General features: G+C 31.5%; 2 protein-coding genes and 1 pseudogene across 4 annotated transcripts; all 3 read left to right on the forward strand.

The window, feature by feature from the left end:
- The first annotated feature begins 1,695 nt into the window (after positions 1–1,695).
- On the forward strand, positions 1,696–8,789 carry LOC105434397 (annotated as a pseudogene).
- Positions 8,790–12,004: 3,215 nt separating this feature from the next.
- On the forward strand, positions 12,005–19,120 carry LOC101216595 (cucumisin). Its single transcript, XM_011657881.1, has 9 exons — positions 12,005–12,084; positions 14,544–14,638; positions 14,720–14,963; positions 15,225–15,735; positions 15,848–15,951; positions 16,110–16,328; positions 17,270–17,381; positions 17,460–17,673; positions 18,478–19,120. The coding sequence occupies exons 1-9, from the start codon at positions 12,005–12,007 to the stop codon at positions 19,011–19,013; spliced, it is 2,115 nt and encodes a 704-aa protein (XP_011656183.1). The 3' UTR covers positions 19,014–19,120.
- Positions 19,121–19,259: 139 nt separating this feature from the next.
- LOC105435461 lies at positions 19,260–22,459 on the forward strand. Of its 3 annotated transcripts, XM_031885031.1 has the most exons (7): positions 19,260–20,276; positions 20,402–20,602; positions 20,978–21,044; positions 21,216–21,385; positions 21,697–21,772; positions 21,853–21,906; positions 22,112–22,459. In XM_031885031.1, the coding sequence occupies exons 2-6, from the start codon at positions 20,471–20,473 to the stop codon at positions 21,867–21,869; spliced, it is 462 nt and encodes a 153-aa protein (XP_031740891.1). In that variant the 5' UTR covers positions 19,260–20,276; positions 20,402–20,470; the 3' UTR covers positions 21,870–21,906; positions 22,112–22,459. The 3 variants fall into 3 exon arrangements, with proteins under 3 accessions (XP_031740891.1, XP_011654972.1, XP_011654971.1); XM_011656670.2 differs by having other exon boundaries at positions 19,260–20,602; positions 22,020–22,459; XM_011656669.2 differs by having other exon boundaries at positions 19,260–20,602.
- The last annotated feature ends 1,041 nt before the right edge of the window (positions 22,460–23,500 follow it).

The following is a 23,500-nucleotide window of genomic DNA, read 5'->3' on the forward strand; positions in this document are numbered from 1 at the left end:
TTGGCTCTAGAAAGTCATGTCGGATCTTCATCAAGAATGTGAGACACCATTGAAGTTTTTTTGTGATAATAAAGTCACTGTTAGTATTGCTAACAATCCTATTCAACACGATAGAACTAAACATGTTGAGATTGATCGGCATTTCATCAAAGAAAGACTTGATAGTGGGAGCATATGTATTCTTACATCCATTCGAGTCAACAAGTTGCTGATGTTCTTAATTACCAAGGGTCTTCTTAGACCCAACTTTGACTTTTATGTTAGCAAGTTAGACCTCATTGATATTTACATCCCAACTTCGGGAGGAGTTGAGACGTAAATAAAGAAAAGATTATGGGAGTGTTTTCCTTAATTCCTAAATCTTTTCTTTTGTTATTCCCTTACATATTCTATTTATTCTCCATTATACCTATTGTATTACTCATTAAAAAATAATAACAACAAACAACTGTGATTTTTCTCTCGATACTCGGATTTCTACTAAATCGATGTGTGCTCCTTATCTCTCCTTTCAATAATGAACTTAAACACAAATCAATCAGTAAAAGACATATATCCTTGACAAAAAAAAAAAAAGAAGAAGAATATAACTACTTTATATACTGTTAAGATAAAAACAAAGAATATATCTACTCTCATATCATGACATATATTTTAATAAATTTAAAAAATCGATATTTTCCAACTAATATCAATATCATTTAAGTAATGATGGGAGAAATCGATGTTAGAGCTTATGCGGCAAAGCTTAGTTTCTTCACATATATGGCTGACATCGAACATACAACAAAGTACACTGTTCTGAAGTTTATTTCAAGGTTTTTTTTGTCAATTTTCTCTGTACTTTTGTTTCTTTTTGCTCTTTGATTTGACTAAATTAATTAAATCTTGTAATGTTGGATAAAACATTGTTGTTTTGCCGGCTAAAATGGATTTCATTGGATCAGCTGTTTGAGAATACTCCAAAGTATATTAATTAAATCATGCCCAAAATCAGTCTCTTTTTTTTTTTTGTTTCTATATATATATATATATATATATATATATATATAACCAAATCATCATCAGAATGTAAGAAAGTCAGATTAGGGTTCTAATTATAAGCTTAAGTATTAGGTGTGGTTCGAAAGTAGAATGGAATGTTGCCATGGATTATTGTTCTCTATCAATTGGAGGCTTTTGCTAATGACTTTTGCTTGCACTTTGCTTTTCATCACCTCCCAAGCAACTGATGATGATAGAAAGGCATACCATTTTTCATTAGTCATTTCATTTCATCAATTTAATTTGATTTTGGTTTTGGTTTTCTGTTTCCTTTTTAAAAATAGAGTTAGCTAACTATAGTTTTGCGAAATATTTTTCATTTTCTGCTTTTGCTCCATTTACATGAAAATATAGTTATGTGTTAGATAAACCTAGAGTTATAACTAAAAAATAAATTGATTTTGAGATACAGTCAATATCAAAATTCATAAAACCAAAACTAGTTTTAAAGAAAAGAAGAAAAAGTTTACCTAAAACTAATGGGCATGAGAACATCTTATAAAAGATTGTGATTCTTCTGTTGAATAATTAACATTATGATATATGTAAGTTTTAAACACAAACATAAGGTTAAAAGAGTATTTATGTTAGTTTTGGAGAGGGTAATGAAGTTTGTGTGGTTGGAAGAGGAAGCAGGTTTATGTTGTGTACATGGGAAAACCATCTGGAGGAGGTTTCTTGGCTGCGTCCCAACTGCACACCAGCATGCTTCAACAAGTTCTTACCTCAAGGTTTCATTTTTTTTTATTCCACAGTTAAACAATAACAATCCATACTTAAATTCGTTGAATTATTTTCAACTTGACAACTATCAAATTGTAATTGCATTGAGATGTTAAGAACATGTTTGGCAGGTGGATTTAAAAACACAATATTTAAAAGAATCCATTCAATGAAAACGTAGGTCGTGTAAACACGATTTTGATACTATATATTTAGAAATTAGAATGATTTCCAGTGTGTTGATAGTTACACACTAATTAAAACATGTTATTCTATGGCATAATATTAGATAAAAGTATAATTATTCTATGGTATAAGATTAGATTGCTCATCATTTATAGTTATATACTAAACAGTACATGATTTGATTTTTTTAAAACTAATTGGACTTTTAACATAATATATATTGTACTTCTAAACATTTTTTTAATCTTTATTTAACATAGTCATACATTTTAAAATTTATTAGATAAAATGAAAACATATAAAAGTGTTATTTTCAAAATCTATACTTATTTAAGTCACATAATCCAAAAATAATTTTGAAAAACATATTTTGAATGGCCTTCAAAATACATATAGATCTTTGAAACAAAGGTTATTATAGCTGTAAGTTATAATTATAAGTTATTGTAGTTAAGTATAACCGTTTGTGTTTAAGATGAAAATTATTTTAGATTTAGTTATATTAGTATAGAAAATTGACAAAACTAACACTTTTTTATTATGTATTTCAAAAGTAGTATAATTTTAGAAAACTCTGAATTTTGTTTTTCTCGAGGTCAATTTCAACGAAGCTAGAGATGGGCTCCAAGATTCTTTCCAAATTAGAAAATCTATTTGAAAAAGAATTTATCCCGGTCTCTTGGCCGATTGCATCACAGAGATCATATTACATAATGCTTATCTAGGTATGATATTGAGGCCATTTCGAGGAAACATTGACCTGAGATCATTGACATAATGCTCATGTAGTATGATCTCGGGACAAAGTTGTCCCAAGATGACCCTGAGATCATACTACATAAGCATTATGTCAATGATATTGTCAATTTCAAGCATTATGTAGTATGATCCCGGGTCAAAGTTGCCACGAGATCCTCCAGGATTATAAGCATAAGGATATATATATGTTGATAAACTCGAGGCAAAGTTGTCCTGAAATTTCTCAAGATTGGAAACATAAGGATTTATGTGAACAAACTCGAGATAAAGTTGCCCCGAGATCTTCCAAGACTAACATGAATTTAAGTATGGAACTTGCCCCACTTAGCATTTCAAAATATTAAACCAAAATTGTGTCATTTAACATGAAATCTTAGAGCTATTTCGGTCGAGATTGCCCGAGAAGAACAAAAATATAATGCAACTTTCTTAAAAGGTGCCCTACTTTTGAAATATGAAACTAAAATTTTATCATTTTTTGTCATTTTTCCTTATAGCATGTGTATGAAGTAACTATATTTAATGATTAGTAGAAAATAGTAGGTAAAATAATAGAAAGACGATGAATGTAACTAAAATAGTAAAAACGATAGCAAATAAGAGTTTTGATAAATAGAATTTACTATAGCTAATTAAAAACTTTTAAATAGTATTTATTGTAGCAAAGGTAAATATTATAGTCTTACATAGTCCTTGTCCCGAACGTCTCCCTACCATGATTGTTTAACTTAATGAATTAAAAACATAAAATAGAATTTGAATGGTCAATCAAACATATCATCAATATTTAATTTTTAGAAATTGATCAACAAGAATTATGATCATGTTTTAAAACTTCTAATAGATAGTATCGTTGGAATTGAAGAATAAATTTTGCTATGGACATAAAAAGAGAGAAATTAAAATTGAATTTTTTTTTGTTACATCGGAATTTTTGTATGATATATTACCTACTACAAGTTTGTTTCTTCTTTCTTTTAATCGGATGAAGTATAAAATGCATTTTGATATTTGATAACACTTTAATTTGTTAGTGACAATGGGTTCTTAGTTCTAGGTATAGAGAGGGCAAGTTGGTTTTTAATTAATAGATTAAAGAAGATACAACAATATGAGTATATGGAATAACATTTAAATGTTTGTGTTTGTTTAAAGAGGGAATATAATGTAACTCAATGTTTTGGAAAGGCAAGCTATAATTCAAAAGAAAAGAAAAAACTTATTCAAATGTTATTATACGAAAAAAAAAGTGAAAAATATGTAAAAAATTGTAAGATAACCACAAATTTTAAAAAATCAATATAACAAATAAACACACACGGCTATCAAATGGGTGTAGGAAATTCTAAAATTTTTCTTTAAACATTGATGTGAACATAATCATCAACATGTAATTCATAAAATTTGATCCAACTTAATCATGCATATTCATACTAAAACAATTTGGCATATTTAACTAATTAACTTTTCACACCAACTTTGTTGACGTCAGTGATGCATCAAAATCTCTAGTGTATAGCTATCACCGGAGCTTCAGCGGCTTTGCAGCCAGGCTCAACGATGATGAGGCTCGAAAACTTGCTGGTAGGTTCATCATCTTCTTCTTCTGCTATAGAAAAAATGGTTAAAAATTTAATAAAGTTCATTAAGGGGTTTTCTGATTTTGGATTACCAGAGATGGATGAAGTTGTGTCTGTGTTTCCAAGTGAAAAACACCAACTTCACACTACAAGATCATGGGATTTCATGGGCTTCTTCCAACAAGCTTCAAGAACAACCTTGGAGAGTGATTTGATCATTGGAATGTTGGATACCGGAATTTGGCCGGAATCTAAAAGCTTTTCCGATGAAGGCTTTGGCCCGCCGCCGTCTAAATGGAAAGGCGAATGCAAACCCTCTTTAAATTTCACTTGCAACAAGTAATCCTCATTTTACTTGCATTTTCAATATATTAGGCTAAACAAGTAATTTCCTTCTTCATTGTTTTTTTAATTTAGGGTTTAAGAAGGTTTTAATTATTGAAAATGCTTAGAATATTTATACTTTTTTTTAAAAAAGAAATATCTCTAAAGTTCGGAACGTTTTGAAAACCTAAAACAAACTCATATGATATATATATATCTTTATTTTTGGTTTAGTCAATCATAACTTCCATCCAAACTTTGTTTAAAAACTAAACTAATTTCTGACCAATGTTTAATTAAGAGAAGTCTGATCGTTGCCTATTTTTTTATTATATAATGAAAATATTGATTCATATGACATTTTGAATGAAAGTAAAAAAAAAATTGTGTTAGAGCTGTTTTTTCTAAATGTTGTTTGATGCATTTGCTTTGTTTAAGTTATATATTTGTTAATATTGTAAATTTAATCATTATATATTTGAACTTGAAGTAAAATAATTGGAGCTCGATTCTTCCGGAGCCAGCCTCCCTCTCCCGGCGGAGCAGATATTCTTTCTCCAAGAGACACAATAGGCCATGGAACCCACACCTCTTCCACTGCCGGCGGCAATTTTGTTTCCGACGCCAACCTCTTCGGCCTTGCCGCCGGCACCTCTAGGGGTGGCGTTCCCTCCGCCCGCATTGCTGTCTACAAGATTTGCTGGCCCGATGGTTGCTTTGGTGCCGACATCCTCGCAGCTTTCGACCATGCAATCGCTGATGGTGTCGATATCATCTCCATTTCCGTCGGAAGTATTTTCCCCAGGAATTACTTCAACGATTCAATTGCTATTGGAGCTTTTCACGCAATGAAGAATGGGATTCTGACTTCAAATTCCGGTGGCAATTCTGGCCCTAGCATTGGTAGTATCTCTAATGTTTCTCCATGGTCGTTATCGGTGGCTGCTAGCACTATCGATAGGAAGTTTGTGACTAAAGTGACTTTGGGTAATGGAGAATCCTTTCATGTAAGCCCTGGAATGCTTTATTCTTTCATGAACGTGTTCTGTTCTGCTATGTTTGAGTTATTGATTAATTATCATACCACATGTTTGTTAGGGGATCTCTCTAAACACATTTGATGCTGGAGATAAGTTGTTTCCACTTATTCATGCTGGTGAGGCTCCTAATACAACTGCAGGTTTCAATGGATCAATATCAAGGTAATTGAAGCTAAAAGATTTCTTATTATGGAGTTGTTAGTTGCTGCTGATGTTACTCTGCTACAATTTTATGATAAATCGAAATGTGCTGTGTTTTACCCAAGTTGGTGACAAGTTTTGGGTTTAGAGGCATTGAACTTTGGTGTTAAAATGCAGGTTATGCTTCCCTGGTTCTTTGGACATGAACAAAGTTCAGGGGAAGATTGTTTTATGCGATTTGATCAGTGACGGAGAAGCAGCCCTGATTAGTGGTGCGGTTGGTACAATAATGCAAGGTTCTACCCTCCCAGAAGTTGCCTTTCTTTTCCCTCTACCTGTTTCCTTGATAAACTTCAACGCTGGAAAGAATATTTTCCAGTACCTGAGATCAAACAGGTATGGTGGTACATCGCTGAAAGGATACATAGTATTTAGTCTCTATTTTAGATTTTAACTTCATAAACTCTCTATGAAAAGATACTTTCAAAAGTTCTGTATAGGTAGGCACATACTATATATAAATTCATTTATCTCATCAATTGATGTCGAAAACCCTAAAAGCCAATAGACAGTTTATAAGAAACATTTTTAGTTGGAGACTATATATAAGAAAGACTGAAATGATTAAAAGCTTGCTTGTTATTGCTCCAATAAAAAGTAGTAGATAAAACCAAATGCATAAACCTTGAAAACCCGACCATTGCCCTCGCACCAGAGAGTCTAAAAGAAAGCACTCATAAGGCTAACCAATTCATACTTTTAGTAGCACCAAAAAGATGACCCACCACAAGGGGTCACCAAAATATCAAAATAGAATTAGAGACCAACCAAACTCGAGCATATTTCAATGTTCAAGAATTAGAGCCCTCACCTCTTGTAGAGATTTTTAAAAAGGCCATTTGAAAAGATGTTTGTGTTTAAAGGCATATATTAGTATTTAGTTTCTAAATATAGATGAACTATTTTTAATGATTAACAAAAGTTAATGCTAAAGGTTACAATTATATTTTATGTAAAGCAAAGTGTCTAACGCACGATATTTGAATATTGATAAACTAAAACCTAATATTTGAAAGTTTAGAGTCTGAAACATTGATTGACTAAAATAGAATTTAATCCTTGCAAATTCAATGACCAATTTTGATCTTTTTAGCATAAAATGCTTTGAAATTGTCCTCTTTCATTGTGTGTTTTTATTTTGACAGCAACCCAGAAGCTATCATAGAAAAGAGTACTACCATTGAGGATCTGTCTGCTCCATCTGTAATTTCCTTCTCATCAAGGGGTCCTAACACAGTTACACTGGACATTCTCAAGGTAACACATCTGACTAAGTTAACTTACGATTTGTAACCCAAGTCCTAATTGATTTTGACTCTTAGAAATCTCTTGTAGCCTGATTTGGCAGCATCAGGAGTGGATATATTAGCATCTTGGTCTGAAGGCACACCAATCACAGGTATAGTAGGGGATAAACGAATAGCTCCATTTAACATAATATCTGGCACATCCATGGCTTGCCCACATGCAACAGGAGCGGCTGCCTATGTCAAATCCTTCCACCCAACTTGGTCTCCTGCTGCTATTAAATCAGCACTTATGACAAGTGGTAATAGTTTGAGCTTAATTTTTTTTTTTAGTACAACTTAAATCATGTCTTTTATCTGTTTTTTCTTGTTTATTTCATTTGTCTTAAAATGCATGGTTTTAACCGATTGCCTTTGAAATCTTAGACTGTAGTCTCTAAACTTGAATTAAAAACTATTTTAGCTTCACTATTAATATCTTATGTAGTAGTACGTACTTATATGCTTTCATTTCATTCTCAATTAGAGTTGTTATAATGTCAAAGAAAAAAAAAAACATGTAGTACTTTAATTTTTTCTACTGGAACACTACTTTAGACCTCACAATTAATCGTTTAAACAAACATTCATATCCATTTTTGGAAACTTTATACTTAACCTATTACAAGTATGATTTCAAACATTTGATTATCCAAATATATACCGATTAGGTAATTCAACAGTAAGATGAGCAAATAATTAAGTTTCGTAATTTATTAAAAGACTATAGTAGTTCATATGCAAAGTTTGAGTCTAAAATGCAATGTTTGGAACATCACATCCATTCAAAGAAAATAAGTCAGAAAGATTTTGATAATAAAATAAAATTTAAGTCAAATAATGGTTATATTAGACTTTAACGTCAAAGTTCTTAAGCACTCCTTTATCAAACTTATCAATGTCACTACTCCCTGAGAATATTAGAACTTATCAGCGTCTGTGTTCTTAAGCACTTGCCTAACATTAATCTTTAATCTTTTTCAGCTTTTCCCATGAGTCCAAAGTTGAACACAGACGCTGAATTCGCATATGGAGCAGGTCACTTAAATCCATCAAATGCCATTAACCCTGGTTTAGTCTATGATGCTGAAGAGCTTGACTACGTAAAGTTCTTATGTGGGCAAGGATATAGTACAGAAAAACTTCGTCTTGTTTCGGGTGATCAAAACAACTGTTCGGATGTTACAAAGACAGCTGCATCAGATCTAAACTATCCATCTTTTGGCCTAGTAATAATTTCTCCAAGTCAAAGATTGACTACTCGTGTCTACCACAGGACCGTCACAAATGTCGGGCTGCCAGTTATTAAACTATCCATCTCATAAGGCAGTTATTAAAGCTCCGCCAGGGCTCAAAGTTACAGTACGCCCTGCTACTCTTTCTTTCCGTTCTCTTGGACAAAAGATATCCTTCACTGTGACTGTGAGGGCTAAAGCAGATGTTGGTGGAAAGGTAATCTCTGGTAGCTTAACCTGGGATGATGGAGTGCATCTGGTGAGGAGCCCCATTGTTTCATTCGTTATTCCATCATCGTGAGAGTTTCATGTACTTGTTTAGTATTATCGGGAAGTTCCTTTCATTCCAAGTGATTTGATAATACCTTCTTCGAACTTAAATCTCATGAATTTACTAAGACCTTATTTTTCTTTTTTTGGGTGACCAATCACACCCTAATATGGTTGGTGGCGACTCTAAAACTATTTATTTATTAAAATTAAGGCAGTAGCCAAATGAGTGTCAAATAATTAAACAGATACAAAACACTAATTAATCAGCGCAGCAATCAAATAGTCATGTCAAATTAATTAACCAGATGTAGAACTCAGCATTCAAAATAGTCAAATTGCCAAATAGATGTCAAATAATTAATTCAAGATGCCAAAAATTAAAAAAATTAATTAATAGGCCAAATGAAAAATTGGTATTGTCAAATACATGATGTTAATTAATTAATCATAATTATTAATGCAGAAATAGGTGTAAGTAATTTACCCATAATGAATATGAGATGGGTGTCAAATAATTAAAATGATGCAAAATAATTAAAAGAGATCAAATGGGTGCCAAATGATTAACACAGTATCATCTGAATAAAAAAATGTTTTGTGTTGATCCTCTTCCCAAAAAAAATTCTTTTACGTGTTCCCCACAAAAAATCCCCCAATTGAATTTTCTCCTTCTCTTTTTATAGGACAATGTCTCATTTTTTTAGATAGTGAAGTGAAGTGCAACACAGAAAGGGGAGTGGGAGAATGTGAGAGATTGGGAGAAAGTAGGAGCGACCCTGGAAAACAAGGATGGTTGAGAAAAATAGGGAGAAAGAAAAAAAAACTTTTACTCTTAATTTTAAATATGTTTTTGTTTTAAAACATAAACTTAAAAATTAAGATTTAAAATTTAAAATTTAAATTTAAATTCAAATTCAAATTCTTTTAAAAAATAATAAATAAATGAAAAATAAAAATGGCCGAACAAAATACGGTATCTACACCATGGATAAAAAAATTCAAATCAAATGTCCACGAAGAAATAAACCATGAAATGAGAAAATTGTATTGTTTTCAAGTAGGGATAGTTGCAAATTTAGCAATTAAATTCAAAATAATTAAGTATATAACAACATTTTAAAAAAATTGCAAATATAGCAACATTTGTAAAATTCTATCAATGATAGAGTCTATCATCACTGATAGACCATGTTGTAAAAAATGATATATCACCGATAGATCATACGAGTCTATCAGTGATACAAGTCTATCAGCGATAGTTTTGCTATATTTGCAATTTTTTTAAATATTGCTATATTCTTAATTATTATTCCTTAAATGGTCATTCATTACAATTACTCTTTCAAATATGAAAATGAACTAGAATATATATTAGTGATTGATATTGAAATAAATTAATAGATTGCTATCATATATTACTGTTAGATGTTGATAGATACTATCGTTATTGTCTATCACTAATAGACTATAAATTTTTTATTATATTTATAAAGAATTTTAACATTTTTTCCATTTGAAACAATTAATTTAAATTTGGAATATTAATAATAAATAAAAAATGTAACCTCTTATGACTTAGAAGTTATAACATTTTTTATCAACTTAAACACAAATCAATAATTAAAAAGACATCTATCATATTATCATATTTACTTTTATATGCGGTTAAGTTAAAAAAAAAAAGAAAAGAAAAGAGGGATTTTTAGAAATGAAAGAATTTACAAACTATTTATAATTATAGCAAAATTTTAATTCAAATCCAAAATGGATTACTAAAATTTTAACCCAAGGTCAAAGTATTCATCTTTTTTGCTATAGGATATTAATATTTTTCGTTTTCATTTTAATTTAAAAAAAAAAAAGAATATATCTATTCTCATATGCTATTAAGCTCAAAAAAATTAAAAAGAAAATGTTGCAATAATTATTAAGGATAGTTACAAATTTCACAATTAGATTCAAAATAATTAAATATATAGCAACATTTAAAAAAATTAAATATAGCAAAATTTTGTTAAATTCTATCAATGATATAAGTTTATCACCAATAGACCATGTTGCAAATATTGGTCCATCAGTGATAGACCATACGAAGTCTATCAACAATACAAGTCTATCAGTGATAGTTTTGTTATATTCTTAATTTTTTTAAAATGTTGTTATATTTTTAATTATTATTGCTAAAATGGTCATCAATTGCAATTTCTCTAATTATTATTATTTTAACAAAATATATGTATTGAAGTTAGTAGATACATCCGAACATCTTAACTAATTATATGCATATATTTTTGAAAAGATTCTTAAAAAATGGACATATATATTTTAATAAATTCAAAAAATAGATACTTTCCAACTAATATCAATATCATTTAAGTAATGATGGGAGAAATCGATGTTAGAGCTTATGGAGCAAAGCTAAGTTTCTTCACATATATGGCTGACATCGAGCATACAACAAAATACACTGTTCTGAAGTTTCAAAGGTTTTTTTTGTCAACTTCTGATCTGTATTTTTCTTTCTTTTTTCTCTTTGATTTTGACTCAATTAATGAAGGGTTGTTGTTATATTGGATAAAGCATTGTTGTTTTGCCGGCTTAAATGGATTTCATTGGATCACTTTGAGAATACTCCAAAGTAAATTAATTAAATCATGCCCAAAGATTCAGTCCTTTTTTTTTTTTGTTTTGTTTCTATATATATATATAAGCCAAATCATCATCAGAATGTAAGAACATCAGATTAGGGTTCTAATTATAAGCTTAAGTATTAGGTGTGGTTCGAAAGTAGAATGGAATGTTGCCATGGATTATTGTTCTCTATCAATTGGAGGCTTTTGCTATTGACTTTTGCTTGCACTTTGCTTTTCATCACCTCCCAAGCAACTGATGATGATAGAAAGGCATACCATTTTTCATTAGTCATTTCATTTCCTCAATTTAATTTGATTTTGGTTTTGGTTTTCTGTTTCCTTTTTAAAAATAGAGTTAGCTAACTATAGTTTTGCGAAATATTTTTCATTTTCTGCTTTTGCTCCATTTACATGAAAATATAGTTATGTGTTAGATAAACCTAGAGTTATAACTAAAAAATAAATTGATTTTGAGATACAGTCAATATCAAAATTCATAAAACCAAAACTAGTTTTAAAGAAAAGAAGAAAAAGTTTACCTAAAACTAATGGGCATGAGAACATCTTATAAAAGATTGTGATTCTTCTGTTGAATAATTAACATTATGATATATGTAAGTTTTAAACATAAACATAAGGTTAAAAGAGTGTTTATGTTAGTTTTGGAGAGGGTAATGAAGTTTGTGTGGTTGGAAGAGGAAGCAGGTTTATGTTGTGTACATGGGAAAACCATCTGGAGGAGGTTTCTTGGCTGCGTCCCAACTGCACACCAGCATGCTTCAACAAGTTCTTACCTCAAGGTTTCACTTTTTTCTATTCCACTTCAACAATAACAATCCATATATACCTAAATTTTCCTTCAATTATTTTCAAGTTGTATCATATTAATACACATTTTTATCATTGAGTTGCTAAGTACATGTTTGGTAGTGGATCTAAAAACAAAATTTTTTAAAAAAATGCATTTATTGAAAACATAGTTTAACCAAGGGTTTCAAATATGTTGAAGCAATATATTTATTAATTAGTAGTCGTTGTAGTTGCCCACTAAATTTCAACGTGTTGAAAAAAGTATAACTATTATATGATGTAATACTATATTACATCATTAGTACAATGAAATGAGAATGATGATAGTGTTACGGAGGTGTCAATTTAATTGAGATGTTCTAGTGCATCTATGAATCTAAATTCATATTTTTTTTTAAAAAAGAATGTACTTTTAAATATTAAAAAAAATGGAAACTTTTTACACAATATAACAAAATCTATTAAGTTCTCCTTGACTCATTTTAAGTTTTAAGTTTTTTCTATATGTTGTAAATATATTCACCAAAATTTCTCTTTATAAATACACTATACAATACATGTTTTAATTGATTAAAAATAATTGGACTTTTAATTACATAGCATATTCTACTTCTAAACATTTTTTTAATCTTTATTTAATATAGGTAGACATTTTAAATTTTAAAATTTAAAATCTAGAGACAATAAAAAAAATTGTTGTTTTCAAAATTTATATTGTTTAAGTCATGTAATCTAAAAATAGTTTTAAAACAAATTTTGAATTGTCACATAGTATCGTTTGAATCAAATAGCGAGTTATTATAATCTTAAGTTATTGTAGTTGAGTTATAATAATTTGTGTTTGAGATATAGTTTATTTTAGTTTGAGATGTAAATTCTTTTAGTTTGAGTTTATAATAGTATTTATTTGAAATGTAAAGTATTTTTTAGTTTGGGTAGGATAACAAGTAAACAATAATTTTATAATATGAATAAAAAATGACGAAAGTAAAATAATAAAATCGATAGCAAATATGAATTCTGGAAATATTATTTACTATAGCTAATTAATTAGGGTTTCTAGATAATATTTACTGTAGGAAATAGGGTTATTATAGGCTTACGTAGACATGGTGTTAAATGTACTTGAAACTTAATGAATTAAATACATAATATAGTATCTGAATCTTAACCAACACATATAATCAATACTTTATTTTAAAAATTGACCAACAAGAGAATTCTGATAATGTTTCAAAAATTCTAATACATTGTAGTTGGAATTGGCAAAAAAGAAACTAAAATTGAAAAAGTTTTGTTATATTGAAATTTTCTTTATGATATCTTACCTACTATAGGTATGTTTTCTTCTTTCTTTTAATTTGATGAAATATAAAATGCATTTTGATGTTGAGAACACTTTGTTATAACAATGGGTTCTTAATTCTAGCTAGGAGGTAGAGGGCAATTGGTATTTTTAATAGATTTAGATACAATAACATAACTATATGGAATAACATTTAAATGCTTTTATTGTTTAAAGGGTGAATGTAACTCAATCTTTTTCTAGCTCTCTTTTTTACCCTTTTTTTAAACAATAATGCATCATTTTTTAAATTGAAGATGATCAAGATACTATAAATGTGTCAACTTGTTGAGATATTTAGGTGTACTTATTAATTTCTCCATTAATTTCTCCAACGTCAAGTATATATATATATATATATATATCATTTCATAAAAAAATGTAACTACAAGTTTACGTACCATATGGAATATATAACTAAAAATTATATATGAAATATATAATCTTTTTTAAAATAAAATTACAGTGATCACTCTACCCTTATATTTTTTAAAATTTAAGCTATTTTCATTCAATTTCTTATAGTCACAAAAATAAAAAGACAAAATTTGTAAGAATCATTTTTAGTTTTCAATTTTTTTTGAGTTTGAAAATACACTTAAAATTTAACCAACAAAACTTATTCTCAAAAAACTAAAATAGTTATTGAATGGAATCTCATTATCTATTTTCTAACTGATCTAAATCTAAAGTTTATTAGTCGAATCTAAAGTTTATTAGAAAGTTCGACCCACATTTTTTTCTTCAAAATTAGGTAAACAAACTCTTACTTAATAAATTTCTTTGGGCATGTAATCAATATTTTAGGTTTGTTTTGAAAAGCCGAGGGAAAATTCAAAAGAAAAAAAACTTATTCAAAGGTTATTATACAAAAAAAGAATTAGTGAAAACATGTAAAGAAATCAGTGTAACAAATAAACATACGGCTACGAAATGGGTGTAGAAAATCCTAAAACTTTTCTTTAAACATTGATGAACACAATCATCAATATATATATATATTCATAAAATTTGACCAACATAATTAAACATATTCATCGTAAAACACAATTTGGCATATTTAACTAAGTAACGAACTGTTAAAACCAACTTTGTTGATGTCAGTGATGCATCAAAATCGTCTCTAGTGTATAGCTACCACCGGAGCTTCAGCGGCTTTGCAGCGAGGCTCAACGAAGACGAGGCTCGAAAACTCGCGGGTGAGTTCATTTTCTTCTTCTAAAGAAAAAGTTGTATTTTATTCAGTTAATGAAGGGGTTTTTTGTTTCTGGATTTATCAGTGATGGATGGAGTTGTTTCTGTGTTTCCAAGTGAAAAAAAACAACTTCACACAACAAGATCATGGGATTTCATGGGTTTCTTCCAAGATGCTCCAACAACAAGATTGGAGAGTGATATAATCATCGGAATGTTGGATACCGGAATTTGGCCGGAATCTCAAAGCTTTTCCGATGAAGGCTTTGGCCCGCCACCATCTAAATGGAAAGGGGAATGCAAACCGACTCTTAATTTCACATGCAACAAGTAATAATCCTCTTCTATACATCTTTAATTAATATATTAGCCTAAACAAGTAATTTCATTGTTTTTTTTAAAATTTTGTCTTGATAGTAAATATTGGGTCGCATGAACATAATTTTGCTATATTTATGAAAGTTGCATTCTTACTTATTATTCCTATCAATTACAATCATGCGAACAAATTCATTACACTTTTCTAAACAAATTAGTGTAGGCTAACAAATTTTATCACACTAAACATATATTTGTTGAAATTTATGAAAGTAAAATAATTGGAGCTCGATTCTTTCGGAGCGAGCCGTTCGTCGGAGGCGATCTTCCTTCTCCAAGAGATGTAGAAGGCCATGGAACTCACACCTCATCCACCGCCGGCGGTAATTTTGTCTCCAACGCCAACCTCTTCGGCCTCGCCGCCGGCACCTCTCGAGGCGGTGTTCCCTCCGCCCGCATTGCTGTCTACAAGATTTGCTGGTCCGATGGTTGCCCCGACGCCGACATCCTCGCAGCTTTTGACCATGCAATTGCTGATGGTGTCGACATCATCTCCCTTTCTGTCGGAGGTTTTGGCGCCAGCGATTACTTAGACGATCCCATTGCTATTGGGGCTTTTCATGCAATGAAGAATGGGATTCTGACGTCAAATTCCGGTGGCAATGATGGCCCTAACCTTGGTAGTATCTCTAATGTTTCTCCATGGTCGTTATCGGTGGCTGCTAGCACAATCGATAGGAAGTTTGTGACTAACGTGGCGTTGGGTAATGGAGAATCCATTCAGGTGAGCCCTGGAATGCTTTATTCTTTCATGAATGTTTCATAAACGATAGAATCCCTTACCCACTAGTCTATGTTTTTGTCATTGATTAATTTACACACCACCTGTTTCTTAGGGGATCTCTGTGAACACCTTTGATCTTGGAGATAAATTGTTTCCACTTATTCATGCTGGTGATGCTCCTAATACAACTGCGGGTTTTAATGGATCAACATCAAGGTAGTTGAAGCTCAAAGATTTCTTATTGTGCAATTGTTAGTCGCTGACTGATGTTACTCTGTGACGATTTTATTATAACTCAAAATGTGACGTGTTTTTCCCAAGTTGAAGAACAAGTTTTGGGTTTAGAGGAATTGAACTTTGGTGTTAAAATGCAGGTTATGCTTCCCAGGTTCTTTGGACGAGGATAAAGTTCAGGGAAAGATTGTTATATGCGATTTGATCAGTGATGGAGAAGTAACCCAGAGTAGTGGTGCGGTTGGTACAATAATGCAAAATCCTAACTTCCAAGACGTTGCCTTTCTTTTCCCCCAACCTGTTTCCTTAATAAGTTTCAACACTGGAGAAAAACTTTTCCAGTACCTGAGATCAAACAGGTATATTGGCACATCGCTGAAAGGATGGATGGTATTTAAATTATATTTTAGTTTCTTAACTCTTTTGTTTGTTTAGTCTCTACAATTTTTAAGATTCTGTTTTAGTTTTTAACTAATTCATTAACTTTCTATGAAAAGATACTTTAAAAAGTTGTATATAGGTAGGCACACACTATATTCATTTATCTTATCATTAGATGTATCTACATTAAGGCAATTCGATCGTTTCTCAATGTTTTCTTAGAAGAAACAGTTCATTGATTAATGGAGTAGAGGAAACCTTAAAAGCCAATAGACAATTATAAGAAATATTTCTAGTTGGAGACGATAGAAGAAAGACTGAAATGATTAAAAGGTTGTTTGTCCTTGCTCCAGTAAAAAGCTGTAGATAAAACCAAATCCATAAACCTATCAAAAGAGGAGAAAGAATAATCCTTGAAAACATGACTATTGCCCTCGCACCAAGTGTCCTAAAGAAAGGACTCATAAGGGCCAATTAATTCATACTAAGTACTCATAATCGCCAACCAATTCATACTTTTAGTTGCACCAAAAGGATGACCCACTATAAGAGTCACCAAAATATCAAGATAGAGTTAGAGGCCAACCAAACACGATCATATTTCAATGTTTAAGACTTCTATTACCTTCTTTGAGGTTGAAGGTACATTCCTCCCCCTCACCTCTTGTAGAGAATTTTAAAAAATGTCTATATGAAAAGGTGTTTGTGTCTGAAGTAGTATTTAGTTTCTAAATGTATATAAACTATTTTTAATGATTAACAAAAGTTAATGCTAAAGACTAAAATCATATTTTATGTAAAGCATAGTGTGTCTAACGCAGGATATTTCAATATTGATAAACTAAAACCCAATATTGACCATTTGAGCATAAAATGCTTTGAAATTGTCCTTTTTCATCTTGTGTTTTTACTTTGACAGCAACCCAGAAGCTGCCATAGAAAAGAGTACTACCATTGAGGATCTGTCTGCTCCAGCTGTAGTTTCCTTCTCATCAAGGGGTCCTAACTTAATTACACTGGACATTCTCAAGGTAACACATCTGAGTAAGTTAACTCATGGTTTGTAAGCTAAATCTTCATTGATTTTGATTTCTAGAAATCTCTTGTAGCCTGATTTGGCAGCACCAGGAGTGGATATATTAGCATCTTGGTCTGAAGGCACATCAATCACAGGTTTAGTAGGGGATAAACGAATAGCTCCATTTAACATAATATCTGGCACATCCATGGCTTGCCCACATGCAACTGGAGCGGCTGCCTATGTCAAATCCTTCCACCCAACTTGGTCTCCTGCTGCTATTAAGTCAGCACTTATGACAAGTGGTAATAGTTTGAGCTTAATTTTTTTAGTACAAACTTAAATCGTATTTCTTATCTGATTTTTCTTGTTTATTTCATTTTAGTCTTAAAATGCCCGTTTTAACCGATTTCCTTTGACAGCTTAGGCTGTAGTCTCTAAACTGTTATTAAAATTTAATTTAGCTTTACCATTAACATTTCATGCAATAGTCCTTAAATTATTCTGTAGGTTATATTTTACACAAATTGGAGCCCTCTCTATTAGACAATTTTGTCTTTTTGTATGCCCTTGTATTCTTTCCTTCATTCTCAATTAAAGTTGTTATAATGTTAAAGAAAGAAAAAGGTTTTCCATAATTTGTTTTTTACTGGAACACTATTTTAGACTTCACAATTAATCGTTGAACAAACATTCAAATCCGTTTGGAAACTTTATACTTAACCTATTACATGTATGATTTCAAACACTTGTTTATCAAGATATATACCGATTAGGTAACTCAACACTAAGACGAGCAGATATTTTAGTCTCTGAAGTAAATTATTAAAAGACTATAATAGTTTTTATCCAGAGTTTTTAGAGACTAAAATGCAATGTTTGGAACATCATACATTCAAATAAAATAAGTTGGAAAGTTTAGAGACAAAAATAAAATTTAAGTCAAATAATGGTTAACTTGGACTTTTGATGTCAAACAAACACTAAAAGCTGATGTTTCTAGGCACTTCTTTATCAAACTTATCAATGTCACTACTCACTGAGAATAGTAGTGCTTTAAATATTGTTCAGTATGCACTTGCCTAACCTTAATCTTTAATCTTTTACAGCTTTTCCCATGAGTCCAAAGTTGAACACGGATGCTGAGTTAGGATATGGAGCAGGTCACTTAAATCCATCAAATGCCATTAACCCTGGTTTAGTCTATGATGCTGAAGAGCTCGACTACATAAAGTTCTTATGTGGGCAAGGATATAGTACAAAAGATCTTCGTCTTGTTTCGGGTGACCATAGCAACTGTTCGGATGTTACAAAAACAGCTGCATCAGATCTAAACTATCCATCTTTTGGTCTAGTAATCAATTCTACAAGTCAAAGATTGATTAGTCGTGTCTACCACAGGACCGTCACAAATGTCGGGCTGCCAGTCTCAACTTACAAGGCAGTTATTAAAGCTCCGCCCGGACTCAAAGTTACCGTACGTCCTGCTACTCTTTCTTTCCGTTCACTTGGACAAAAGATATCCTTCACTGTGACCGTGAGGGCTAAAGCAAATGTTGTTGGAAAGGTAGTCTCTGGTAGCTTAACTTGGGATGATGGAGTGCATCTGGTGAGGAGCCCCATCGTTTCATTTGTTCTTCCATAATCATGAGAGCTTCATGTACTTATTTAGTATTGTGGGGAAGTTCCTTTAATTTCCTTTTATTCCAAGTGATTTGATGATTCTAACAATAAATTCTTCTTTTTGAGCTATTTTGAAATCTAAATGGTATTTTGATATAATAACATGATTTGGTTTGAGAATTTCCTTAATGTGAAAAGAGCACAAAAACACCTGCACTTACTAAGAACGTCTATCACTTTTGCTTGAGTAATCGTAGATTTTCTACGATATTAAATCTTAGTATTACATCTATTTAATTAAAAAAAAACAATCTGAGCAGTGAATAAGCCAGTGCTTCTAGTGATTGGATTACCATTGTTTTGCTCAGATTTTTATTAGGTTATAAAAATAAGATAATTTCAAGCACTACATTCTAAAATTTGACATTCACATTTCTGTATCAAATTATCTCTCATCTATTGAATACCCAATTAATGAATTAAAAGAAAAAATGTTGGCAACTATTCCCTTAGGAAGTCTCTTGAATAAGATAAAATATCCTTTCCTAAATTATTCTCCTGGATTTGTTCCTCAGTATCTTTGTTCAGTTATCATTCTTGCCTTTGAATCTTATCCCTGAATCTGAATCTGAGCCTTCATCTTCATCCGATCACCACAGCCACCTAAAAATTCTCTACGAATTTAGCACAACTTTCCCAATCACAAAACTTACAGATACTCAGAAGTCAAAACAATAATTCATAGGGAATTGAAAATTCTTCCACAAACTCATCTCTTTCTTACTGCTATTCCAAACCATATCTTCCACTTCCCGATTCTCGGAATATTTGCTCCCATAGATATTAGAAGGAGATGCAATAGGGAGTATTTTTTATTTATTGAAGAATTTAGCATATCAGAAGAAATGGGATTCTTTCAAGTTGGTTTGGGAGTTAACCCCCTTATCCAACGAGGCCACCACAACCCCTTTTCTTTGAAGGATCATTAAGGCACGGTTCGTGAGGACAGGGGAAAACCGGGGGATTTTGTGAAACCACTGATGTATTTGGATGGGACAATGAAACATGCACATCAGACAGAGATAAGACACAGGTCAAAGAGATTGTTATGGGACATGTGGCAGATTGAATTCAGGGAATTGCAGAAGGACCACTTGGAACCATATTAGAAGAATTGAATGTGGGCACATGGAGCTGAAGAATCATCGATTTGCATTGCCTTTTTGGGGCTTATAAATGGGATTGAACTGTTTTCAGGTCTTATGTGTCTGAAATCTTCACGTGGGTCTGCTCCATCTCTTTCTGTTTCTGTCTGCATATTATCTGTTTGTTTGTCTGACTGGAAAATCTTATCGAGTTCTCTCTTTTGTTTTCTTTTTCTTTTTATGTATATGGTTGTGGGCCGTTAAGAGATAACTATCAGGTCTAGGGAGTAGTTTTGTTCGTTGGCTGACAGAGAAAGTTCCCAGTGTTAGTACTATGGAAAACAAGAAGCTGCAAGTTGCTACGTCTTCCTCTTCAAGTTTGGATCATATTTTTGGTCCCATGGACTCAAATTCAGCTTCTTCAACATCCACAACTGGATATTTTGGCTCTATGTTCCCGCCACCGGTTGGTACTTCAATTTCAACTACTTGGATTTGTTTTTTTAGTCTCTCCCTTTCAATGTATCTCTTTCTCTGTTTTTCTCTTTCTTTCTCTTTAGATATGGATTTCCTGAACTGGGTCATTTTCATTCTTTAGCAGTTCCTTGTTGGTTTTGCATGTTTCAAGTTGTTGATGATATGACAACTTAAAATTAGACAGAACTGGAATAAGAAAGCTTCTTGGTTAAGAAATCAAAGTAAAATGCAAGTTTGGTTTCTTTCTAATAAAGATAGAAAGTACTTGTTAAAGGAACCCAAAAGTGGTCCTGTACTGTTCTGTTCTATATGAAAAATTTCATGGGATTTTAAAGTTTACTTTGAACTTTGTCTCTGATTCTAGGTGGTAGAGAGAGAGAGAAAAAAGGATGTTGGAAATCAAGTTAGCATTGCTGAAGTTGGGAATCCAGGTTTTTCTAACCTTCTAAAACATGAACTTGATCACATTTCTCTCACAAAGGAAAAGAAGACCATGTCTAATCTAATCCTATCCAATCTCTCATACAATTTTCACTGTTGAATAATTTTACAAATGATATTAACTTCTCCATTTATTTAAAACTAGCTTTTGTTCCTCTCAGATAATGCTACTATAAATGGCAAAAAAGGAACTGGTGGTGCAAGTGGGAAAGATGAAAGCTCCATGTATCAGAATGAAACTATGGAACCAAGTTACTTTAGTTCTTCCATCTTTTATGGCGGCCAAGAAAATTACTCCCCAAGAACCAATGCCTCACAGTCCCATCCTAATGTAAGCATTTCAAAATGCTCACGTGCTATCTTTCTTGTAGTTTACTTTAGTGTTTGGATAAAACTAGAAGCCTTTTGGTTAAAATACCCTTTTTGGTCACTATACTTTGTAACTTGTTCTATTTTAGTCCCTATACTTTCAAATGTCCAATTTTAGGTCTCATACTTTCACAAAATCTAAATATTAGTTCCTACCTTTAATTCATGATTAATATTTCTGACATGAAAAGATTTGATAATGATGCGATATTGCTTTGTAAAGTGTTACTGTTGTCTTCATATACATACTGATATTACTAAATCCTTTATCAGTTTAAGAAAGAAGTGAAAGACAATGATGCAAATGAAAGCAATTCAAACCCTGCTTCAAGAGGAAACTGGTGGAAAGGTATGCCATGGATTTGCTATTTGACAAAGAAGAGTTACTGATGGTTAGACAATTTTTTTAACTCAGCAATCTGTTTTCAGGCTCTCTTTATTACTAACGCTCCACCTATATGATGGGATTTGTCACCTGCATAGGTATACCAAAATATCCTCTCGGTTACTCCTAGGCGTACGTTGTTTATTTTGTGTTTTTTCATGAATGTTTTCTTCCATTTTCGATATATTTCAGATCATTATATTGATTTCAGGCAATCACTGATGTATTTTTCACCATGGATTTGCTCTGTTCCTATCCCATCATCCCAGTTTACTAACATTCAGTTATTTGATTATGTTCTAGGATTTGGTGACAGTATAATCGACATTATATTATCATTTACAAGCTTAGCTACCATATTATAGTAGTAATAAAGAAGTAGAGTTGGAAGAGGTCTACAGGATTTTGATTAAAGAGTGAAGCTTGTATGGTTCACTTTGTTCGATGTTACTCAAGTTTGACTAGCTTATGTTTCAAAGCTGAAGAGTGTTGATGTAGATTTCTTCTGGTAGTGGAACTCTTTTAATATATCCATCTTAGTTTGTTCTTGTTATTTAGTACTGCAATAGCCATGTTCACTCTATATAATGAGTTTAGCTTAGTTTAGTATATTTGGTGAATTCGAGAGGTAAAAGTGTCTACTTTGTCCAATTATTCGTGCTGCTTCTTGTTGCGTTTGAATGATGTATAAAATCCTTGAACGTAAACAGTTTCAAGAGAGCAAGGAAAAGAAAGAAACGGTAAACATATATATTGGCTTTAGACAGAGAACATGAAGAACTATGAAACTGAAAACGGTTGGCTAAGAACAACCACATAATGGTGTAAAATTTGAAATGCAGAAAGAAAAGCTCTTTAACGATAATGCTTCCACATTGATAACCATGGGAAAAATCATCGATGATCATCGATGTGACAGACGTCGTAGTATTGCAGACAGACGAGACATGTATTGAACAATTTAAGCAGCCAAGAACAACATTGAACGAGACTTGGATCATTCTACTCCATTGAAGAGGAGCACGATTCAAGCCTCAATGTCTGCTTCTTGAGCGTTGTGTGGCTTGGACACTTGCCTTGTCCATATATTATGAACAAAAGAATTGATGGGTCACAATGAAAAAGATAGCTAAAAAACTGATGATGTTGTGAAAACTAAAAAGCTTCCGTATGTTGAGTGTGATAAAGAAACACCTTTCTTTCAGGACAACAAATTTCCATGAAACAAATTAGAGTTTTTATAACAAGTAATTGATTAAACTAATTAAAATTGAATGATAAGAACTTATAAAATATCTTTTATAACAAAATAGTTGAAGAAACAAAATATTTCATAAGGCATATTAAATATTGAAGAACTAAAACATATTATAACAAAATGGTTGAAAAAACAAAATAAAATTTGAAGTTTAGAACATAATGTAGACTTTATAGTATTTGAAAAAATATTGGAAAAAATTTAATGATAATCGGGCAATAATTGATCAATTTCTTATTATATCAATGGAGTTAGCTCTCACGTCTCTCTCAATCAATTTAGAGAAAATACAAATTAAAGTGATGGAAACATATTCCAAAGTAGAGAGGAACCTTGAGCTTGAATTCCAACACACAATCCTACATTTGGTTAAACATTTTAATTAATGTTTTCATTATAAAGGCAAAACTATTAGGATGTAATTCCGTCTGCCA

This window comes from Cucumis sativus, chromosome 5, assembly GCF_000004075.3.
Source record: "Cucumis sativus cultivar 9930 chromosome 5, Cucumber_9930_V3, whole genome shotgun sequence".
Taxonomy (NCBI): Eukaryota; Viridiplantae; Streptophyta; class Magnoliopsida; order Cucurbitales; family Cucurbitaceae; genus Cucumis; species Cucumis sativus.

Excerpts from the sequence above, each read along its gene's own strand:
- LOC101216595 (XM_011657881.1), top strand. The coding sequence starts at position 12,005 with ATGGGAAAACCATCTGGAGGAGGTTTCTTGGCTGCGTCCCAACTGCAC. Across the intron at positions 14,639-14,719 it reads CGAGGCTCGAAAACTCGCGG|TGATGGATGGAGTTGTTTCT; the intron begins GTGAGTTCATTT and ends TGGATTTATCAG. Across the intron at positions 15,952-16,109 it reads TTTAATGGATCAACATCAAG|GTTATGCTTCCCAGGTTCTT; the intron begins GTAGTTGAAGCT and ends GTTAAAATGCAG.
- LOC105435461 (XM_011656670.2), top strand. The coding sequence starts at position 20,471 with ATGGAAAACAAGAAGCTGCAAGTTGCTACGTCTTCCTCTTCAAGTTTG. Across the intron at positions 20,603-20,977 it reads GCTCTATGTTCCCGCCACCG|GTGGTAGAGAGAGAGAGAAA; the intron begins GTTGGTACTTCA and ends CTCTGATTCTAG. Across the intron at positions 21,045-21,215 it reads TGCTGAAGTTGGGAATCCAG|ATAATGCTACTATAAATGGC; the intron begins GTTTTTCTAACC and ends TGTTCCTCTCAG.